General features: G+C 42.4%; 1 protein-coding gene across 2 annotated transcripts in view; it reads left to right on the plus strand.

Annotated features, from left to right (window-relative positions):
• ATF7IP2 (activating transcription factor 7 interacting protein 2) overlaps positions 1-22,393 on the plus strand; it is a 98,094-nt gene that overhangs the window by 41,265 nt on the left and 34,436 nt on the right. The window contains exons 3-5 of one of the 2 annotated variants that reach the window (XM_075565338.1): positions 513-631; positions 19,571-19,702; positions 21,088-21,192. In XM_075565338.1, the coding sequence (XP_075421453.1) occupies positions 513-631; positions 19,571-19,702; positions 21,088-21,192 (356 nt within the window). The remainder of the gene's footprint in view (positions 1-512; positions 632-19,570; positions 19,703-21,087; positions 21,193-22,393) is intronic. The other variant, XM_075565339.1, reaches the window with a different exon arrangement.

Genomic DNA, 22,393 nt, shown 5'->3' on the forward strand with positions numbered 1-22,393 from the left:
CTCTAAAAAAAGAGCATAGTTCCATGACATACATGGTACATTATAAGGGCCACTGATGTTTCGGCCCCCATGGCTTTATATGTGCATCAATAGGCAACTAAAAAGGCTAATATATTACAATGTCAATATTTGTGGTATCTCGTTTGGTTGCTTGCTGTCTTTTAAATTGGATTACATGTACAGTGTGAAAATGTTATTATAAATCTTCTAATGTACTAGAAAAGGAGCACTCACGGTATTGTTGATCTGCCAAGGGTGAATCCAGTTCACATGAATCCAGTGAGCCAGAGAGAACTACTGTATTGTAATCAAGAAAATATCCAAATTAGTTTATTTAAATCGGGATCGACGTTTCGGTCCCATCTGGATATCTTCTTGATTTACAAATCTTCCACCGTATTTGTCAAGTCAGCATAGAGTATCTACAGTTTTTATCTTTATTGATTTTTTTTACCATTTCAGATATAATATATATTTTTTATTTTTTTTAAAAGATGTCAATTTTATTTAAGGTGTCGGCCAAGGGAAAAGATCCTGTACGGAGAGTGATGAAATCACCAGCTGTAAGCGTCTCAAAACTTCAGACAAAGTTTGTCCTGTGTCAGATAAAACTAAAGTGATTTTAAAACAGGTATGTCCGCTTTCGTTAGTCAGCATCATTCAAACATTTATTTGGCCAAAGTAAATACATTTTTTTGCAATCAATTATTCCCATCCTAATATAATGCGGTCCTCTGGGTCCACCCGATACGACCCGTTATAAGCGGTATCGCGATTTTAAAGAGAATGGCTGCCGCGATCAAGGGTTCCGCGTCCGCTGGAGTGGAAGATCTGGGTTAACTCGCAGCTCTTCCTGAAGTCGGCGTCGCAGCGGCACCCCCATGCAGCATTACCCGGCATCTGCAGCAGCAGCTGATCTGTGTCCTGTGCATAGAAGCTGTGAGTCTGAGAGGGGGCGGGGAAAGAGGATCTCCCGGAGTCTGGGCCGGGATGTCAGCTGTCTGTGTGTCCCCTGGCCAGGAACCAGCTCCCTTCTATCCTCCCCCCTCCTCCTACCCCTCCCCCCAGTGGAGGTACAGGGAGGGAGGGAGGGAGAGGTCCAAAGAAAAAACCTGTCCTGCGTTTCAGTGTTCAGCCAGTGCACCAGATGGTGTTAGCGTTGTCATGTGGGCTGGGTAGGAGGGAGCTAAATGTGACCTCTAGAGTGACCGGAGTGTGTGGAGAAGGTAAAAAAGTAATTAAACCCTTACCTGTATCTCTACTCCGGTCTGGGTCCTGCTTGCCTCTGCTTCTCCAGCTCCCGCGTGCAGCCTTCAGAAGAATTGCATAGAATGGAAGGGCTCCGGCGCAACTGCGCATGACATACTCCAATAAGTCCCGGATGAATTCAAAAAACTTTATTGGCACAAGAAAACAATAGGGCTACACCACGATCTCCCCCTCTACGCGTTTCACCCTCTGGAATAGGGCTTCGTCTCAGAGTGGGGAGACGTGGTATATGCCTGAACATTTATAGTGAAAAGCCCGCGAAAACGGGTGGAAATAATTAACCCCTTCATGGAAAAAATAGCACATAGTGACATGACATTATCATGCACATAATACAAAATACATATCTATTATATAGAAGCCTGCATAGTGGTTATATCTATAATAACCACATATGGCTTATCTTATGGCAAGTCAATTAACATGAAGGAACTTAAAAAACTTAAAAACTGTTTGCAACATTTCAAAGTAATGCTATGCCCCTGAAGTTATTAATCCATTAATAAACATGCAGTCAGGGAAAGGGGGGGGGGGGGGCAGGAGACCGGATCAAAATCTTGTATCAACGAGAGGCTCATTGGATTTTTGCATTAAACACCCTGCAACCCAATGGACTCAACATAGAATGGGATTTACGATGTTTCCTATAATACAATACTAGATGTATCTTATTTTTTAAAAGGTTTTTGTGATATGCCGTGTTTTTTCTGAATTTTTTCTGAATTTTTTAACTTGAACATTATAGAATGATTATTTGACTTAGATATTCTATTAGGTATTCACCGTGTCTGTTTCTTTCTTGCTTTCTCCACCTCCCCCCTTCACCCCTCCCTGTCCCTCCTCTCCCTCCCCCCCTTCCCTCCTTTCTTCCCCCCCCCTTTTTCATGCTATTTCCCCTATTTGATATTATGATTCCAACCAGCAGTTTCTATTAATTACCATTTAACACTAGTGTTTTATGTATTATAATATGCTTTACCTAGATTAGATGATTTGAGACTGCATGTTTATTAATGGATTAATAACATCAGGGGCATAGCATTACTTTGAAATGTTGCAAACAGTTTTTAAGTTTTTTAAGTTCCTTCATGTTAATTGACTTGCCATAAGATAAGCCATATGTGGTTATTATAGCCACAACCCACTATGCAGGCTTCTATATAATAGATATGTATTTTGTATTATGTGCATGATAATGTCATGTCACTATGTTTTATTTTTCCATGAAGGGGTTAATTATTTTCACCCGTTTTCGCGGGGTTTTTACTATAAATGTTCAGGCATATACCACGTCTCCCCACTCTGAGACGAAGCCCTATTCCAGAGGGTGAAACGCGTAGAGAGGGAGATAGTGGTGTAGCCCTATTGTTTTCTTGTGCCAATAAAGTTTTTTGAATTCATCCGGGACTTCTTGGAGTATGTCATGCGCAGTTGCGCCGGAGCCCTTCCATTCTAGGGAGGGAGAGGTGTTTGTGTGTGTGTGTGTCAGCAGTACAGGAGAAGCTGGTGAGTCTGAGCCGGGATGTCAGCTGTCTGGGTGAGTCCCCGGCCAGGAACCAGTTCCCTTCTCTTCCCCCCCCCCCACGGCCGGGTATAGGGAGAGAGGGGGAAAGGTGTGCGTGTGTGTGTGTGTTGGGGGATGTGATGGGCAGGGGAGTATTGTGTGTGTGTGTGTGTGTGTGTTTGTGTGTGTGTGTGTGTCTGTGTCCATCCTTTCGCTAGCAATAAAGCTTTAAAAAAAAATTGGCTTTTAAAAAACGGGAACCACACTTCACGTTGTAGTGGATCGCGCTGTAACGGGGTTGAGCTGTAGTAGTGAATTTATGTGGTACCCATAATAAAAATTGGACCCAATTCGAGCCAGGTTAATTGCAATCTACCTTGCTTTCTTTCATTATACTGTACAGTATAACATGTTCAAAATGTCCACCCATATTATATTAAACATTTTTAACCGATTCCAGCTTGGTCTGTGGAATTTTTGATCTATTGGGTTGGTGTGACCCATACCAGTTTCGTATTTCGGTTTCCAGTTGGTGCGAAGTAGCCTCTCTATGCATACTCTGTTTCAGTGGGTATGCGAGATGGGTAGAGAAAGTTATGCAAGAAACACGTCTTTAGTTAATGCGATCCATGTGATGCAAAAATGTGGGTTCTATGCAATTCGTAGTAAAATAATATAGATGATAGTTCTAAATTGTGTTTTATATGCATTATTTGTTCTCCTCATTTAAAGTGACGTTTGCTGTTGCCATTTTGTTTTTAATAGTTGCAGCAGTTCCTTAATTTAAAGCTACTGTATACTATTATCTAAGCTTCTGTCGTTCCGTTCTCTTGTGATCGATTTGGCTAAGGACCTGCATTCCAGGACAGCCAGTATTGCGGCCTGTTTCAAGAGAGGAAGTGCCGTGACTTCCTGAATAGCTGCTATAGAAACCCAAGGAAGCATAGTACATTTAAGCTAATTAAAAAGGGCAAAAAGAGGAAGGCTAAAAAAACGCAGCACGTATTCTCTAATGCTACAGCTTATTTTTTTTTTTTAAATGCATATGCTAGGATTTTGATCGCAATGCTGCTTTGTTTATAAAACTGAGAAATCGGAGAAGGGGGGGGGCAGGAGTCAGCAGTAAAACATAATTTAAACTCCTAATTGGAGCCCACAAATGGTCACACCCTCAATTACTTAAAAGAGGGTTAGACTTAAAAACCAGCAGTGAGGGGGTTAAATATAAATATAAATACACTACTTACACGGCCATGTGTAAGTACAGGCTCATAAAGGGTTCTTGTCAGGTGTAGCCTCTTAGTAGAGTCCTCTATTGATCCATGTCTTTTTGCTAAGCCGTTTTCTGATAGCTGGATGACGTCACTTCCATGGGTCTCCACCAAACCCAGAAAAGAGATGGGAGCGAGTGTATAAAATCAAAATGACAATTTATTAGAATGACAACAAATGTACACTCGCAGTGTAGGGAAAGTCCGTGTCAGCAACACAAATGGTCCAGCTCGACTCTAGCAAGCTCTAGTACTTTGCCTCCGCGTCCGGTGCGAAGAAAGCTGCTCAGCTGGAAAAAGTGCGTGTTGCCGGATCACTATGGAAGCCTCCTCGTGACAATCCAAGAACGAAGATAGAACAACGCGTTTCGCTGTAAAACTGCTTCCTCAGGCTCAATAAAATTACTGGGTCTGTTCCCCATCTCTTAAATAGTGTTTGTAATTAGTCCCAACAAAATCCGTTGTGTCAGGAATGAGTAATCAGTCCAACTAGAAACCATGCTGCTGCAATACAGGCTCATGCCTCATTGTAACAAAAAAACAAACAAAGCGCACAACACTCATCGTGAAAAATGTAATAAACTATGTTTATATATAAGGTGTTTCAAGGTTATGCGTACATCAAGGTAGATTAATCAAGCATAGAGCCACAGAGTGGCAGTTACCAGCGTCTGCAAACAGGAACCACCAGAGCTTCACTCTCCTTTCCACCTACAGGTAGGTGAAATGCCAGATAATTGATGACTCTGCCACAGTCTCAATGTCCTGTAAATAGCGTCAATGCGCTTAGTGGATCCTGGGGAGTGGTTGTCCTTTGCTAATCTAAATTTTCTGATTTAAGCATGAAAGAAAGAGAGGCTTTAAAAGAGCTAACAGATGACAGAAGCATCACACCATCAAGCCGGCCGATAAAGGAGGGGACGTGGTGGTGATGGATACCAGCTACTATCTGGTAGAATTCTGAATGACGTGCACACTTAGGCCCAGGACATAGTGCACTCAGCGTCGCTGAGGCGGGCTGAGCCGCGCTGAACAGATGCTGAAAGCCCCTGCATCTGTTATCAGCGCGGCTATAGTTTCTCCCTCCGCATGCGCGCTGATGCGTGCTGAGGAGGAGAAACTCTTCCGAGAGCGGCAAATTGAAATTTGCCGCTCGGAGGAGCGGTCACGTGACCGCTCCCATCCAATGGGGCTGCAGCCGCACCGGCAACACAGAGGTCTGTGTGTGTGTGTGTGTAGGAAGGGGGGGGGGGAAGAGGGTGATGCTCCGGTCCCTGTCTCCCTTCTGCTCCAGTCCCTCTCCCCCTTCTGCCCCGATCGCTGTCTCCCTTCTGCTCCGGTCCCTCTCCCCCTTCTGCCCCGATCGCTGTCCCCCTTCTGCTCCGGTCCCTCTCCCCCTTCTGCCCCGATCGCTGTCTCCCTTCTGCTCCGGTCCCTTCTGCCCCGATCGCTGTCTCCCTTCTGCTCTGGTCCCTCTCCCCCTTGTGCCCCGATCCCTGTCTTGTGTGTGTGTGTGTGTGTATATATGTGTGTGTGTATATAATGTGTATTTGTGTGTGTGTGTGTGTGTGTGTGTATATATAATGTGTGTGTGTATGTGTGTGTATATATAATGTGTGTGTGTGTGTGTGTGTATAAATAATGTATGTGTGTGTGTGTGTGTGTGTGTGTGTGTGTGTGTATATATATATATATATATATATGTGTGTGTATATATAATGTGTGTGTATGTGTTTGTGTATGTGTGTGTATATATAATATGTGTGTGTGTGTGTATACAGATGGCGGAGCAGTTACAGTAGATTATTGTGTGTGTGTGTGTGTGTGTGTATATATATATATATATATATATAATGTGTGTGTATATGTGTGTGTGTGTATGTATGTGTATGCATTTGTGTGTGTATGTGTATGCATGTGTGTGTGTGTTTGCATGCGTGCGTGCGTGCGTGCGTGAATATATTTATCAAAGTTGCACAATGTTAATAAATTTATTCTCACATGTCTTTTTTTTTTTAAATTGTTTTATTATATAATATACACACACACACACACACACACACACACACACACACACACACACACACACACACACGTTCCCCAGTTACACACAAACACACAGACCACTTCAAAGTGACACACACACACACTGACAGCTACCAAGTGACACACACACACACACAGTGATACCCGCCTCCCAAGCGCGCTTGCTGTCTCCTCTGTCAGGACAGCAAAAAGCTCCTGGTAGCGCGAGCGTCAGCAAGCGAGAGCGAGCAGCAGCACCTAAGCGCTTACTATATCCGAGGCCTAATGAAAGATTACCTAGAGACCCCATCAAACAGTTTAAATAAGAACTGCTGGGGATATTGATTTAAAGGTAGGGATTTAGGGATTTTGGATGGGAAAGAGTTCGTCTACCTTATGAATAATGAACCGGTAATGCCCGTGTTCTATTTCCTACCCCAAATCCATAAGAATGTATCTAATCCCCCAGGGAGGCCGATCATATCAGGTATTGGCTCATTAACTCAAAATCTTTCAGAATATATAGATGTTTATCTTCAGAAATATGTTTTTTGTGAAGGTGAAAAGAAAGACGCTAACTCTACTAGTGTACACTTGTAATATACAGTGAGTGATGATAATAATCAAATGATTGAAAAACAGTGATGTCGTGATATACAACGTGAAAAAATTGAATTAAAACCCCCCTGCTCAAACCCAGCTGGTAGGGACTGGTTCCACTAGTCCCTCATTTCGACGTTATCCATTTGCAATCCAGGGGGAGCATGGAAGGGAAATAAAACAAAAAGCAATCTAAGTGCAGACAGTTTGATAACTTATACAGTATATAAAATCTGTGGTGAATCTTGGCTCGTATGTGTGGTCTACTTACAAGATGTAAGTCAAAAACAAGCAGTTTGACACAATGGTCTGTGTAAGGAGGGTTTCTCATCCAGGAATATGAAGACTTCCGATCTCAGCAAAGCAGCAGTATGTATAGAAAAGAAAAGACATCCATAGTGCAGACCAATACTATAAAAAACTTGACTTTATAGGGTTTAAAAATGAACACTTACAATAAAAACATGTAAATAATGCGTGTATCACAATATATGTGATCGAGGAGAGAATGCTGTTCGCTTCAGGCTCACCCACCACCTCCGGTATGGACCCTGCGTGAGACACTGCTGCATGGAACTCCCCACCTCGTAGGATCCTTCTGTTCGGCTCTCCGCCTGGGGCTCTCTCTCGGGTGGGCTGTCCTGCACCCGAGGTAGAGCTGACGGGAACAGCACACCACAGAAGGATCCTACGAGGTGGGGAGTTCCATGCAGCAGTGTCCCACGCAGGGTCCATACCGGAGGTGGTGGGTGAGTCTGAAGCTAACAGCATTCTCTCCTCGATCACATATATTGTGATACACGCATTATTTACATGTTTTTATTGTAAGTGTTCATTTTTAAACCCTATAAAGTCAAGTTTTTTATAGTATTGGTCTGCACTATGGATGTCTTTTCTATACATACTGCTGCTTTGCTGAGATCGGAAGTCTTCATATTCCTGGATGAGAAACCCTCCTTACACAGACCATTGTGTCAAACTGCTTGTTTTTGACTTACATCTTGTAAGTAGACCACACATACGAGCCAAGATTCACCACAGATTTTATATATAAGTTATCAAACTGTCTGCACTTAGATTGCTTTTTGTTTTATTTCCCTTCCATGCTCCCCCTGGATTGCAAATGGATATCTTCAGAAATATGCCACGAGTGCCGATTCATACATGAGAGATACACCGCAAGTCTTGACGTTACTATCAGATCTACAGTGGAAGAAAGAGTATACGTTGGTCACATGTGACGTTAAATCACTCTACACCTGCATTAAACACACAGATGGACAGGAGGCAGTTAGGAGAACGATGGAGAGAGATACATCCATCGATGAGGAACAGAGAGACTTCTTGCTAGAAGGCATTACGTTTGTGTTAACACACAATGCGTTTTGGTTTGATGGCTCTCTTTTCTTGCAGAAATGCGGGACTGCAATGGGGACTAGGTTCGTGCCAAGTTATGCTAATTCATTTATGGCAGATTGGGAAGCTGAGAACATATGGACCCTTTTGGCGCAGACCTAGGCCTCTGGAAGAGTCTTTTTTGGTGCATATTAATTGCAAAAATGTAAATTTAGAATTCACATCAGAAAGGAGCAAAAGTAGTATAATTTTTTTAGATTTAACTATTTATGTTGAAGAGAATGTTTTAAAACCCAAAACATACTTCAAGGCAGTAGAAAGGGGGGGGGGGTGATAGACAGCACTCTGATACAATGACTCAGCAAGGTTGCAGGGTGCACGGAACAGGAAGGGACCCTTATTCCCTTCAGAAGTACTAACAAAACAAAAGATAGTACCTGCACTCTCTGTCTCATCATTGAGACAGAGAGTGCTGGTAGTATCTTTTGGTTTGTTAATACTTCAAGGCAGTGGACGCCAACAATTTTTTACTTAGCAGTAGTTGTCATCATCCAAAGTGGTTGAGGAATATTCCGTACGGGCAGTTTCGTCGGATTCGTCGAAACTGCACTGATATAGAGGTATATAAAGATCAGTCTGAGGTTTTGAAGAAACAGTTCATAGACAGCAACTATGATGAGAGCATCATTGATAAAGCCTTGGAGAGGACAGCCCAATTAACTAAAACTGACTTGCTGGTGCCGAAAGCGGCTGAGAGTAAGAAAGATTTTATAGTCCCATTCATTACTCAGTACAATAGAGAAGCGCCAAAGATCAGCAAAATAGTGAAGAAACACTGGCATATACTGAAAAAAGATCCAGTCTTGACGGAGTACCTCCCAGAGGTTCCCACAATTATTTTTTAGAAAAGCAGCCAACATCAAGGGCAAGCTAGCTCCAAGTGTTTTTAGGAAGGAAAAACAAACTGATATGAAACAGTGGTTACCCAAACCCATTTGGGTTCTTCAGTTGCTTCACATGCAAAGCCTGTAAACCGGAAACAAATGAGAAAAATACGTTCCGTTCTAAAATCACACAGAAATGTTTTACAATTAATTAATTTATTGATTGTAGACTTGCTTATGTTGTATATCTATTAGAATGCCCATGTGGACTCCAGTATGTGGGACGCACATCAAGACCTCTGCGATTCCGCATTCTGGAGCACATGGGCAACATTCGTAAACCGCTCCAGACACATAGTGTATCCCAACACTTTAGTCTGGTGCATGGAGGCAACCCCAGCGGCTTGACCTTCAAAGGTATCGAAGCAGTAGCCGCTAACTGGAGAGGGGGTGACAGGCTTAGGCGCCTGTGCCAGAGGGAAACCCATTGGATATATACACTGAAGACACTGGTCCCAAATGGACTGAATGTGGATATCGATTTGGGGGCTTTTATATATACTCTATCTGCCAGTCTTTTGATCAATGGGTTTTTTACAATTGGGGTTGGGTCTATCTTTATCTAATGTCGATTGATGCTCTCCATTACTAGATTTCTATAGCGTGTATACTAGATTTGACTATATACACGCGTGTTGCTAATTGGCACCTTTAAATTTTTTGATGATTTTTTTTTAAGACATTTGTATTAATTGATATTTGTGTTAGTTAATCCAAGGATGCTGTGTACTGAAGGGGTAGCTTTTGGCAAACCTAATCTTTTTGTGTGATCGGTTTCATTGTTATAACATTTCACGTTGCATTTCCATGCTTTCTAACGTTCTTCAAAGCGTTTTTTAAATTATTTTGATACTGACAAATCTGTTTATGCTATGGTATTTGGGCTGTATATTTCTGAATTTCAGCTCCCCTACTTCCGTTAAGGTGGGTTAATTCCATCTAACTAGAGGAGACAGAGATATTAACCATATACATATTTTATTTATAAATATTTAAAATTGGTATCTGCATAGAATCCTGTAGCTTGCACATTGGTTATGACTGTGTACATGCGTTCAGTCCATTGACAATATTGAGATCTTTTTTAGAATTTTAAGATATTTGTATAAATCAATGGTTGCACTATTTATTCAAGGAGGATTTAATAAAAAAGGGGGGCTTATGACCACCTAACACCTTTGTGTGATACTACCATAGGTTGGTTTATTGTTACATGTTTACATAATATACTATTACATTTGTATGCTTTTTGATGTTATTCTAAGCTTTTTAAAGTGTTTTTACAGTATGTATATAGACATATTTGTTCATGCTATCTGAATTTGGGATATACATTTTCCTGTGTTTGCTCCCCCATTTTTGTTAAGGGGTGTCTATTTTATTTTATTTTACACACAAGGAGTCTGAGACAGATACAGTACAAAGCTTTATCTTTTGACATTTCGTTCTCAATGGGATCCTGATTTTCTGTTATGTGGATGTTTGTACAGTTCGATTATATTTATATTCCTACCAAAGGGATCTCCAATGTAGGTTCATTTATTATTTAATGTGAGAGGGATTTTATTATTATTATTATTATTATGTTATTATTTGTCTTTTATTAGTTTTTAAATTTACTAAGTCCATGCATTGTCAGAGTGTTCTCTGCACATATATTCCTTGCTGATCAGTTTACAAAGAATAGTGACGTCGTTACTGAGGACAGCAAATGAGGCATGAGCCTGTATTGCAGCAGCATGGTTTCTAGTTGGAGTGATTACTCATTCCTGACACAACGGATTTTGTTGGGACTAATTACAAACACTATTTAAGAGATGGGGAACAGACCCAGTAATTTTATTAAGCCTGAGGAAGCCGTTTTACAGCGAAACGCGTTGCTCTATCTTCGTTCTTGGATTGTCACGAGGAGGCTTCCATAGTGATCGGGCAACACGCACTTTTTCCAGCTGAGCAGCTTTCTTCGCACCGGACGCGGAGGCAAAGTACTAGAGCTTGCTAGAGTCGAGCTGGACCATTTGTGTTGCTGACACGGACTTTCCCTACACTGCGAGTGTACATTTGTTGTCATTCTAATAAATTGTCATTTTGATTTTATACACTCGCTCCCATCTCTTTTCTGGGTTTGGTGGAGACCCATGGAAGTGACGTCATCCAGCTATCAGAAAACGGCTTAGCAAAAAGACATGGATCAATAGAGGACTCTACTAAGAGGCTACACCTGACAAGAACCCTTTATGAGCCTGTACTTACACATGGCCGTGTAAGTAGTGTATTTATATTTATTTTTAACCCCCTCACTGCTGGTTTTTAAGTCTCACCCTCTTTTAAGTAATTGAGGGTGTGACCATTTGTGGGCTCCAATTAGGAGTTTAATGTTGTTTTACTGCTGACTCCTGCCTCCCCCCTTCTCTGTTTTCTCTGTCTTTTGGGGGATCCAGGAAAGTTCCCATAGGGGGTCTGAGAAGGTGTTCGTATAACACTTACAACTAAGGAGGAGAAGATTACCCATCAACTCCATATATTGCTAGCGCCTGAGGTTTGTTTTGCTCTTTTGTTTTTAGAACTGCAATCTTATCTTGGAGATAATTTTTATTGTATTATTTATTTTTTTACATAATTTGAACTAGGGGCTGTCCTCCAGAGCTAATTGCTTTTACTTTCAGCTTGAATTACTTTCCTGCGTTCCTGAGATATTTGCCAGTGAAGGCAACTGGTTTACAGGTCCCACCAGGGGAATGATATGGCCACCAAATCTCCAGGGGTTCGGAGGCCAATAATGCTGCAACATAATTGGTTACGGCTTGCTATTGGAACGATACTGCTAGCCATTATTGATTTTTCCATGAGGAGGCCCAGCACTGAAGAAATTAATTCTAAAGAGCTGAAAATTGCAAGCTTCCGGGTCCACTGGTTCCAATAATGTCAAATAAATTCAATTAAAATTTTGCTTGATTTTCAGGGGTTTTTTTTTATTATTTTTTTACAAATGGGTTTGAAGCACGGTGTCTCCGTAGCTGATCCACGTTAATTTCAGTTTCATCCAATCAACACTTCTTGATTGGATGAAACACACATCAGGTGTTTCTGACATCACACAGTGACGCTGAAAGTGCGATCAGCTCAAAGTCTGGAGCAGAGCGAGACGACCCCTAATGCTCGCCAATACTTCTTTTCTGAGAAAAAACAGGGTATTAATCACCATAGTCTGAGACGCCATCACAGTTTGGCACCACAAATATCTTCTCTTGTAGATATATTCCAGTCTACTACTTGCACAGACTCAATGCTTTACAGACTTTTCAGCCTTTGTTCACGGTCCATCACTTTTTCATTCACTGGGAAGGCTAGATGTCCAGTTGCAGAGCACACAGCCCAGTTACAGAAGGGTTACTCACAATTTGTTTGCACGATTATATTTGTAATCTGCCATTATTTTATTATAGGTTCATTAAATGTTAAGTTCTAATTCAGATGTATTTCTTGAGTGCATTAATAGATATCTTGTGTATGTTTACCTCAAGGATTCACATGTACTTTGTACAATCCATTTTCCCCTCTATCCTGACAAGCTTCCCAGTCCCTGCTAAAGAAAAATATCCCCATAACGTGATGTTGCCACCACCATGCTTGACCGTTGGGATGGTGTTGACTGGGTGATTGGCAGTGTTGACTCTTCTGGACAAAACTTTTTTCTACATGTCTGCAGTATCAACTATATGCTTTTTCGCAAACTTCATACGTGATTTAAGATGAACCTTTTTGAGTAATCGCTTCTTTCTTGCCAACCATCCATACAGATCAGCTTTGCTTAAGGACTGGCTTATTATTGATGTATAAACACTGACTCCCATCTCACACAGAACTTTGCTGATCTTTCAAGGTTATTGTTGGCTTCAGAGTAACATCCCGAACCAGTTTCCTTCTTCCCGGCTGCTCAATGTGAGGGATACCTAATCTGGGTGGTGTGATGCATCTTCCACTTCTTAAAGATGGATTTCACTGTACTAAGAGGGATAGTCGGCACCTTTAAAATTTTCTTGTACCCGTCTACTCTGTGCCACTTTATCCCTAAAATGTTTCAAAAGCTCCTTGATCTTCATGGTTGCTTTGCTGGGTCACTATTTTTCATCTGGAGCTTGAAAGTCTTTATATACCTGAGGAAATTGATCTACAAGTAAAACCACATTGATTACACCAACTGGAACCATTTCACTAATTTTTGTGACCTTTCAAACAATTAATTTGCACCAGAGCTGATATAGGGCTGAAGTAGCAAAGGGGTTCTCAACCCCGCTATAGCTGTAACGCGGATCCGCTTAGAATGCGGTGTGAGCGTGGACCCTTTTTTTGCCAAACTTTACACACACACACACACACACAATATTGTTATTTCCTATTAGGATTTCTTGATCACCATTGCTCCACAAAAGGAGCCCAGGTAGGAGATTGGTATCCTTAGCAACCGGGTGCATTGAACATCTCCCTCCCCATTGGAGCAGCCTGGACTTGCGCTCTAGGCCTCCTTCTGGTGCCACATGGGGCTAAAACCAAACAGGCGAGGGGGTGGGGACTGCAACTCAGAACGAGTGGTGAAACGCAAACCGACCCCTTCACCCAGCCCGCGGTTTTGTGGGCCAGCGAAAGTCACGCGCCATACTACTCCTCTCTAACCCCAAGGTCTTGCGGTGGGCTGGGGAATCACAGCTCGTAGGGTTTGTCTTGGTGCCTTCTTTATTCTGCCTGGCAACACTGGGTTGTAGATCTCTTCCCGTTGGTCATTTCACGTTTTTTTTTTTTCATTGGCAGCGTGGGCGTTGGCCACGCCCCTTTTGCGACTAAACATTGTTCCATCTCGGCTGTTGCTCTTGCCCCTTTGGTTCCCTTTTTGCTAATCCCCGGTCTCGGTGCGGCGGGTGTTTTACTGGGAGGTGGGTTTATATTGTGCTGGGGCATTGTGGTGGGGCTGCTGGGGGATCGTACTGGCGGAAGTGCATGGGGCTGCCGGCGCCTCACTCCTGCCTCCTCCCTCCTTCCGATCGGGCGCGCGGCTGCCATTTTTTTAATTCTGACACCACACAGCTATATCCCCAGCAATAAAGCACATCCCTACAAATCATCCTCACACATTCTCTTTTTATCCATGCTTCTCCTTCTTGCTTCTGGGGATATCTCTCCCAATCCTGGTCCCTGCCTTATTCCTACATGCGCTCGTCCTCGCCTGCCAATTGCAACCTCTACTCCTTCTGGTGTCAACCCCTCAAACCTCATGACCATCCCCTGCCACCCTCCCTCTCTCCCTTTCTCCTGTGCCCTTTGGAATGCTCGCTCCCTTTCTAACAAGTTCCTCTCTGTACATGACTTATTTCTCTCTCACTCTCTGCTCCTAATTTCTATAACTGAGACCTGGCTCACGCAGTCTGACTCTGCTCTGTAAGCTGCCCTCTCCTATGGTGGCCTTTCCTTCTCCCACACTCCGCGCCCTGAAGGCAGGGGTGGAGGCGTGGGGCTCCTGCTCTCCTCTCTCTGCCGTTACCGAACCCTTCCTATTCCTCCATCTCTTGCTTTTCCCTCCTTTTGAGGCTCACACTGTCCAGATCTTCTCTCCTCTCCCTGTCCATCTGGTGGTCATCTATCGCCCACCTACCTCTACTCATCCCCCTTCTGCTTTTCTCTCCCACTTTGAATCCTGGCTCTCTTTCTTTCTCTCCTCAGACTCCCCTGTTCTTCTCCTTGGAGACTTCAATTGCCACATTGATGACCCCTCTCTCCCTTAGGCTCCCCGCTTTCTTTCTCTAACCTCTTCTTTTGGCCTTCAACAGTGGGAACAAACGAAGAATAGGGGGAGCAAGAGGTTAGAGGGAAAAGAACACAAACCTTCAATAACAGTATTCAAATAGCTGGTCAAAAACCTTGCAAAACCTTACAAAAAATGGACGTGGGGTATATTAATAAGATAAACAGGTAAATAAATACTCACACAGCCCTGTGTGAGTAAAAGTGTATAGGGGTATCTTGTAGCTGCAGCTTCTTGTTAACCCAGATGGTTTAATTGAAGTGGTGGATGGGATCAAGGAGAGAAATATATATATAACTTACACGGCCATGTGTAAGCCCAATCCTTGAAAGGTATCTCTGGGGTACCTCTAGTTGACTTATCCGTGGTACAGTGCACACATCTGCTGGCAGGCAGGGTGTTGAATGGGGTATCCCCTTCACTGTCCTTTCGTGTTAGTCCTCCTTCCCTCTCCGTTTCAGCAAACAATGGTGGGTGAAGTAAGGCAACAGCAGGGGGTCAGTGGTGTCTTTAAAAAAAATTGCTGATTTATTTAAACATTAAAAACAACATTAAATGGCACTCACATGAAAAATAACAAAACAGCGGGAACGCAATGTTTTGTTATTTTTCATGTGAGTGCCATTTAATGTTGTTTTTAATGCCTTACTTCACCCACCATTGTTTGCTGAACCGGAGAGGGAAGGAGGACTAACACGAAAGGACAGTGAAGGGGATACCCCATTCAACACCCTGCTTGCCAGCATATGTATGCACTGTACCACGGATAAGTCAACTAGAGGTACCCCACAGATACCTTTCAAGGATTGGGCTTACACATGGCCGTGTAAGTTATATATATATTTCTCTCCTTGATCCCATCCACCACTTCAATTAAACCATCTGGGTTAACAAGAAGCTGCAGCTACAAGATACCCCTATACACTTTTACTCACACAGGGCTGTGTGAGTATTTATTTACCTGTTTATCTTATTAATATACCCCACGTCCATTTTTTGTAAGGTTTTGCAAGGTTTTTGACCAGCTATTTGAATACTGTTATTGAAGGTTTGTGTTCTTTTCCCTCTAACCTCCTGCTCCCCCTATTCTTCGTTTGTTCCCATGTACATTAAGGGTTTGGATACCCCTTTCTGGGGTTTAGCAGAGGAAATTACTAAGATCTACGAATTTCACTGCGAAAACCACACTTATTGGTTCGAATAAGGTATCGTATTGTACCCTCCACCCTGATCTAATATCCTAAAGGTAAGCGCTCCAGAGTTTTGCTTGCACCTGGCCTTCAACAGTGGACTGCAGCCAGCACCCACAAGGATGGCCACTACTTAGAGCTGGTTTTCACTAAAAACCTCTCTCTCCGATTTCTCCATTTCCACGTTTCCTCTCTGACCATCACATCATCTCATTCTCTCTATCTCGCTTCTTCCCTTCTCACCACCATCTACCCCCCGGTTCTGCAGAAACCTGCGCTCTATTCACTTACCTGACTTTTAGTGCACTTTACGCTCCTCCCTCTCCTCTCTCAGCTCTGCTACAGACCCTGACAACCTGGTCAGGAACTACAACTCTGCCTTGTCCTCCTCTCTTGATCTACATGCCCCGCTTTCTCTCTGCCGCCCTCACCCTTCTAGCCCTAGACCCTGGCTAAATTCCCACACACGCATGCTGCGTTCCTCCACTCGTTCCTCTGAACGCCTCTGGAGGAAGTCTCACACTCTCGCAGACTTCCTTCACTACAAATTTATGCTATCCTGTTTCAACTCTGCCCTCTCACAAGATAAACAATCCTACTTTTCTTCACTAATCAACATGCACAACAAGTCTAACCCACGCCGACTGTTCTCTGTCTTTGATACTCTACTCAAACCACCCTCAGCTGCCTCTCCTTCCTCCATCTCCGCTCAGGACTTTGCTGACTATTTTAAGGAAAAGGTGGAATCCATACGGCAGAACATCCCCTCTGTTTCTTCCTCCCATCCTACACCTCTTCCTAACTCTCCTCCTGCCTTCCTTGACTCTTTTTCCACTGTCTCAGAGGAGGATGTGTCGCTGTCGATCGCCTCTTCTCCCTCTACCACCTGCCCTCTTGACCCCATTCCTTCCCATCTCCTAAAACCTCTAGCTCCTACTATAATCCCTACGCTTACACACATTTTTAACTCCTCCCTCTGCTCTGGAACCTTTCCATCCTCCTTCAAACATGCAACAGTTATACCATTACTCAAAAACCACAAGCTTGGCCCTACCTGTCTTTCTAACTATTGACCTGTCTCCCTCCTGCCTTTTGCCTCTAAACTCCTTGAACATCTTGCATTCTCTCGCTTGCTCCATTTTCTCAACACCTATTCTCTCCTAGACCCTCTACAATCTGGCTTCCGCACTGCTCACTCCATGGAAACAGCCCTCACTGAAATAACTGACGACCTCCATGCTGCCAAAGACAGAGGTCATTACACTCTGCTCATATTACTCGACCTCTCTGCAGCATTTGACACCTTGGACCACCCTCTTCTCCTTCACATTCTCCATACTCTTGGTATTCGGAACAAAGCTCTATCCTGGATCTCATCCTACCTCTCCCATCGTACTTTCAGTGTCTCTTCTGCTAACACCTCCTCCTCCTGTATTGATCTCTCTGTGGGGGTACCCCAGGGCTCTGTCCTGGGACCTCTTTTCTCTGTACACACGCTCTCTAGGTGACCTAATAACATCTTTTGGGTTTAATTATCACCTCTATGCTGACGACACACAAATATACTTTTCAACACCCGACCTTACACCTGCTGTACAAACCAAAGTTTCTGAATGTCTCTCTGCTATATCATCCTGGATGGCCCTCAGCCGCCTTAAACTCAACATAGCTAAAACAGAGCTCCTCATACTTCCTCCCAAACCTGGCCCTTCTACCTCCTTCCACATTACTGTAGGAACAACGATCATTCACCCAGTAGCCCAAGCATGCTGCCTAGGGGTCAGACTCGACTCCTCTCTCACATTCGCCCCTCACATTCAAATCATTTCTAAAACCTGTCGCTTTTTCCTCCGCAATATAACAAAGATACGCCCTTTCCTCTGTTGCTCGACTGCTAAAACTCTGACTCAGGCCCTCATTCTCTCCCGTCTTAATTACTGTAACCTCCTGTTGTCCGGCCTTCCTGCCTCTCACCTGTCTCCCCTACAATCTATCCTAAATGCTGCTGCCAGAATAACTCTACTCTTTCCTAGATCTGTCTCAGCATCTCCCCTCATGAAACCCCTCTCTGGCTTCCGATCAAATCACGCATCTCACACTCCATTCTTCTCCTCACTTTTAAAGCTTTACACTCTTCTGCTCCTCCTTACATCTCAGCCCTAATTTCTCGTTATGCACCATCCAGACTCTTGCGTTCTTCTCAAGGATGTCTTCTTTCTTCCCCCTTTGTATCTAAAACCCTCTCCCGCCTTAAACCCTTTTCACTGACTGCCCCACACCTCTGGAATGCCCTTCCCCTCAGTACCCGACTAGCTCCCTCTCTATCCACCTTTAAGACCCACCTTAAGACACACTTGCTTAAAGAAGCATATGAATAGCACTGTGGATATTCTGAACACATGATACATAAAGCTTGGCCCCCTGCAGACACACTTACCAGAACTCCCTCCCACTGTCTCTGTACGTTCTCCCTACCTACCAATTAGACTGTAAGCTCCTCGGGGAAGGGACTCCTCTTCCTTAATGTTACTTTTATGTCTTAAGCACTTATTCCCATGCTCTGTTATTTATTTGATTACCACATGTATTACTATTGTGAAGCGCTATGTACATTAATGGTGCTATATAAATAAAGACATACAATACAATACGCGCAACCCCGGTTATAATGCGGTCGAATCGGGTGGCCCCCGAGGACTGCGTTATAACAGGGTTCAGCTGTATTATTCTGTTTTTTTCTCTGTAAATCTCACTAATTTTAAGTTAGAAAATACATAAAGAATATAATCACTTTAGAGTAATTTTTGTAGATTCTAGATGTGAAGTCTCATTTGAAAGCATCACGGAGTACGCTCGGGTACCAACAAAATGTGAAATTTTTTCAGGAGGTGAATACTTCTGCAAATGTGTGTACAGTAATAAGCTCCTAAATCTAAAGATGCTCTAGAATGTAATGGTTGATATTATACACACAGTCCCCGCCTTAAAAAGGAAATGGGCTTGGTTGCTTTTCATTTAACTACTTAATGCAGAACTGAACATTGTAGGGTAATACTGTTAAAATCTACACTAGGTAGAGTTTACAATATAAATCTCAGGTTACAAGTAGAAAATGACTAGATATTGCATTCTTCGAGTATTAATGGCGAAGTCTTAAACCGAACTAGCAAACATTTGTATTACAGACCAATCTGTGTTGGAACTAGGTGCTGATTGGCCCCTGGTGCAAGTTTAAATTAAAAAAGGCAGCCCATCCAGGTGGTGATTGCGGAAGTTAGGCCCGACTTCTGGTGGGGCCTAACTTCCGTGTTGAGACCACTTGGGTGGGCTCCCGCCACCTGGTAAGGCCCCTGTAGCACAGGTAGTGCCCATGGATGGTGTGTGCAGAGAGAGGGTGGGGGCAGCTTTAGGAATATCAACTGCAAAAATAAGTGCCAGAACAGTGTTCCAACGGGTAGAGGATGAGCCTCTAAAGGTGGTGGGCTTTAAATGTGGTAGTTACGCCATTGGGTTAATCACTTTAACCAATCCTCTTATTCTTGATATTTTTCAATTTACATTCCAGTCCCTGGCAGTTTTGATTCATTATTTGTTTCTTCAATTTTCCTTTACAGATTCAATGCCTAATTGATATTCGGGTACAAAGTTTCTTCAACGCTTTTGACCAAAGAATGGAAGAACTCACTAAACGAGTAAATCTTATTGAAATCAAAGGAAACAATAGTGAAAACATTGCTAGATGCCTTGTAAGTTTGGCATAGGTTTTCTCACAATTGTTGTGGATGTTTAAAAAGTCTCAAGTTACCCCATCTGCCGAAAGACAATAATTCTAAATTCAAGCTGTTTTTTCGAATTCCATATCACCTGATTTGTGAGTTTTAATGCTGCATACTCGGCGCTATCCAGGTATTGGCTTATACAGTTACGGACTATGATATGAGAACGATGTTTCACATTCTCGATAATGAATATTATAATTAATGTCCTAGATGTACATTTTTGACTGATGCTTACTGGTCTGTAAGGTGGTTTGAGTGATGGAAGTTTGGGCTTCAAATAGTTAAATATTTTTCAGACACCATTTCTGCAGGGTGCTTCAGACATCGGTATATCATGTGATTAAAAAGTGAGTGTTAACCATTGGTATACTTCAGGGAGCATTACGTTCAAGTCCTATGTACTTAAAAAAAAAATCAGTTGTGTGCTAAACCTTGCTGCATTTTTCAATTAGACATTTTTTCACTCTTTATGCTCTTCTTTTTTTTTTTTTTTTTTAAATAATTTTGTAAGCTTCCTTTGTGTGCTACAGCAACTATTTAGGAAAGCAAAGCACTTCTTGCTTAGATAATTAGATAATTACGTTTCCTTCAAAGGGGTAGAACTGCCACATTTATAAAAACAAACAAAGTAAAATGGCAAGAGGTAACACCTCCAACTGTGGATTCCTCTTAAATGGAGAAGATGTAAGCCTGTGGTGGCAGAGCGCTCTCAAAAACCTTGCTTTACAAAGTACTGTATTGCAGGATTCTGTTGCTTAATAACTTTGTAATTGCACAACATGGGTTTGCAACACACAAGTTGAAATACATCTTTTTCCATGTGATTGCAGTGTTCAGTTGAATAGTAAAATCCGCCACTTCTTTAACTTTGAAAGCACAGAGCAACTTCTACTGTTTCACTAAAACGGTGAAGTTTTAAGCTAAAACAAGAACTGTAGACATAAGAATTTCTCTTTAATGGCCCTTCTTGGATCCAAAACACTGGGTAATCACATTGTAATTCTAGCATTATCTTTGTTTCATATCCATTGGTGTGCTCCTGTTTCTCTGTTGTCCAATAATAAGACCGTTCAAAACTAGTAAATATTCTTAGTGAAAATGTAACTGTTCCTTCAGAACTGTGATTCATGTCCTAAATCAAAACAATGCCTTGTTTCAGTAAGCACTTCAGACCTCTCAAGTTTTCTAAAATAAATTTACAACTAGAATGCTGAATAACTCAAACCATCCCACAATGTGCCTTTTCTGTTATTTCTGCTCTTTCCACCGTCCCCATTTCATCTTTCTAAATAGAAAATAGGAAATGCAACAGTGGTAATGTATATCTGTTATCTTTTTCTTTTTTTTTATAGAAAAAAGTACGGAAACTTGAAAGCAGAGTTAAATCGACATTACGTGATCAGAAGTGGGTTCTGCCACACAACTGTTCACAGTCTGACGGCAATTGCTGTAATAGGGTAAACGCAATGTTTTCTTTAGCAAGTGTCATAGCTATGTAATGTCATTTTATTTATTTTTTGTCTTGAATGATTTATTGTATTTTTTTTTTAAATTTTTTTTTTTTCAATGGTTCAAATGGAGAGTAGCATGAAGTTTGTTTTGCCACATTTGCTCTTAACGTCGTTGGTGCTTTTGAATCGGACAGTATGATATGGTGTTCCCCTTTTCCAAAACCAAGTGAAAAGTGATGTAACAAACACACAGCACCAGACTTCAGAGAAGAAATATACTGTTTTTTTTTTGTTTTGTTTTTTTACTAAATGTTTTTAACATCCAAGTTGGACCTAAAAATAGAGCAACAAATGTAGGAAATGCAAGGATTCAGGTTCATTATTATACAGGAGAATAGTCCAATTTGTTACATTTGATGTATGTTATACTGGGTAACGTAAATGGTTACAAATAATGATTATAGTGTGTAGAGCATAACGTTTTCACTCACTAGATTGCCATTGGCAACTGTAAAATGATGGCATATGGGTGATCATGATGATGCAGTTCCATGTCGGCCCTTCCTTCTTGCCTCCTTTCTTCTGGGCATTGGGATTGTCCCTCTTCTGTGGTTAATAGACTTCAGACTGCCCCCTTCCTCTCTGCCTCTGCGTAAGCAATAAAGAAAGGCAGCCTCCAGCATTTTAAGCCTAGCAGACCGTCCCACGAATGAGGCAAAGGAAAGGGTTAAATAACAGTGCACAATGAATGCAGCACGAAGTGACGGGTACGCAGCAGGAAATAGTGACCTGTAATAAACATGTTTACTAGCATGTCAAGATATATTGGTGTGTAGCACTCCAAAAAATTGCAAATAAATGCGATACTTGCGCAGTGCCGGAGCTCCTGGTTCAGGGATGGCTATCTGCAGCAATCCAGGTATACAGCAACAAGAAAGCTGATCCAGGGCTCCACGGGTGTCTTTAGGAAAGAATTTATTCAAGATACACAACGTTTCGGCCTCACTTAGGCCTTTGACAAAGGCCTAAGTGAGGCCGAAACGTGTATCTTAAATAAATTCTTTCCTGAAGAAACCCGTGGAGCCCTGGATCAGCTTTCTTGTTGCTAGCATGTCAAGGCATTAAATGTTGCTGGATACCTTTAAGATAACAAATGATATTCTTTTCCCCAGCAAAGGTAGACTTTAAATGGTATGCCCTCTCAGTG

The sequence above is a fragment of the Ascaphus truei genome, chromosome 11 (assembly GCF_040206685.1).
Source record: "Ascaphus truei isolate aAscTru1 chromosome 11, aAscTru1.hap1, whole genome shotgun sequence".
Classification (NCBI taxonomy): Eukaryota; Metazoa; Chordata; class Amphibia; order Anura; family Ascaphidae; genus Ascaphus; species Ascaphus truei.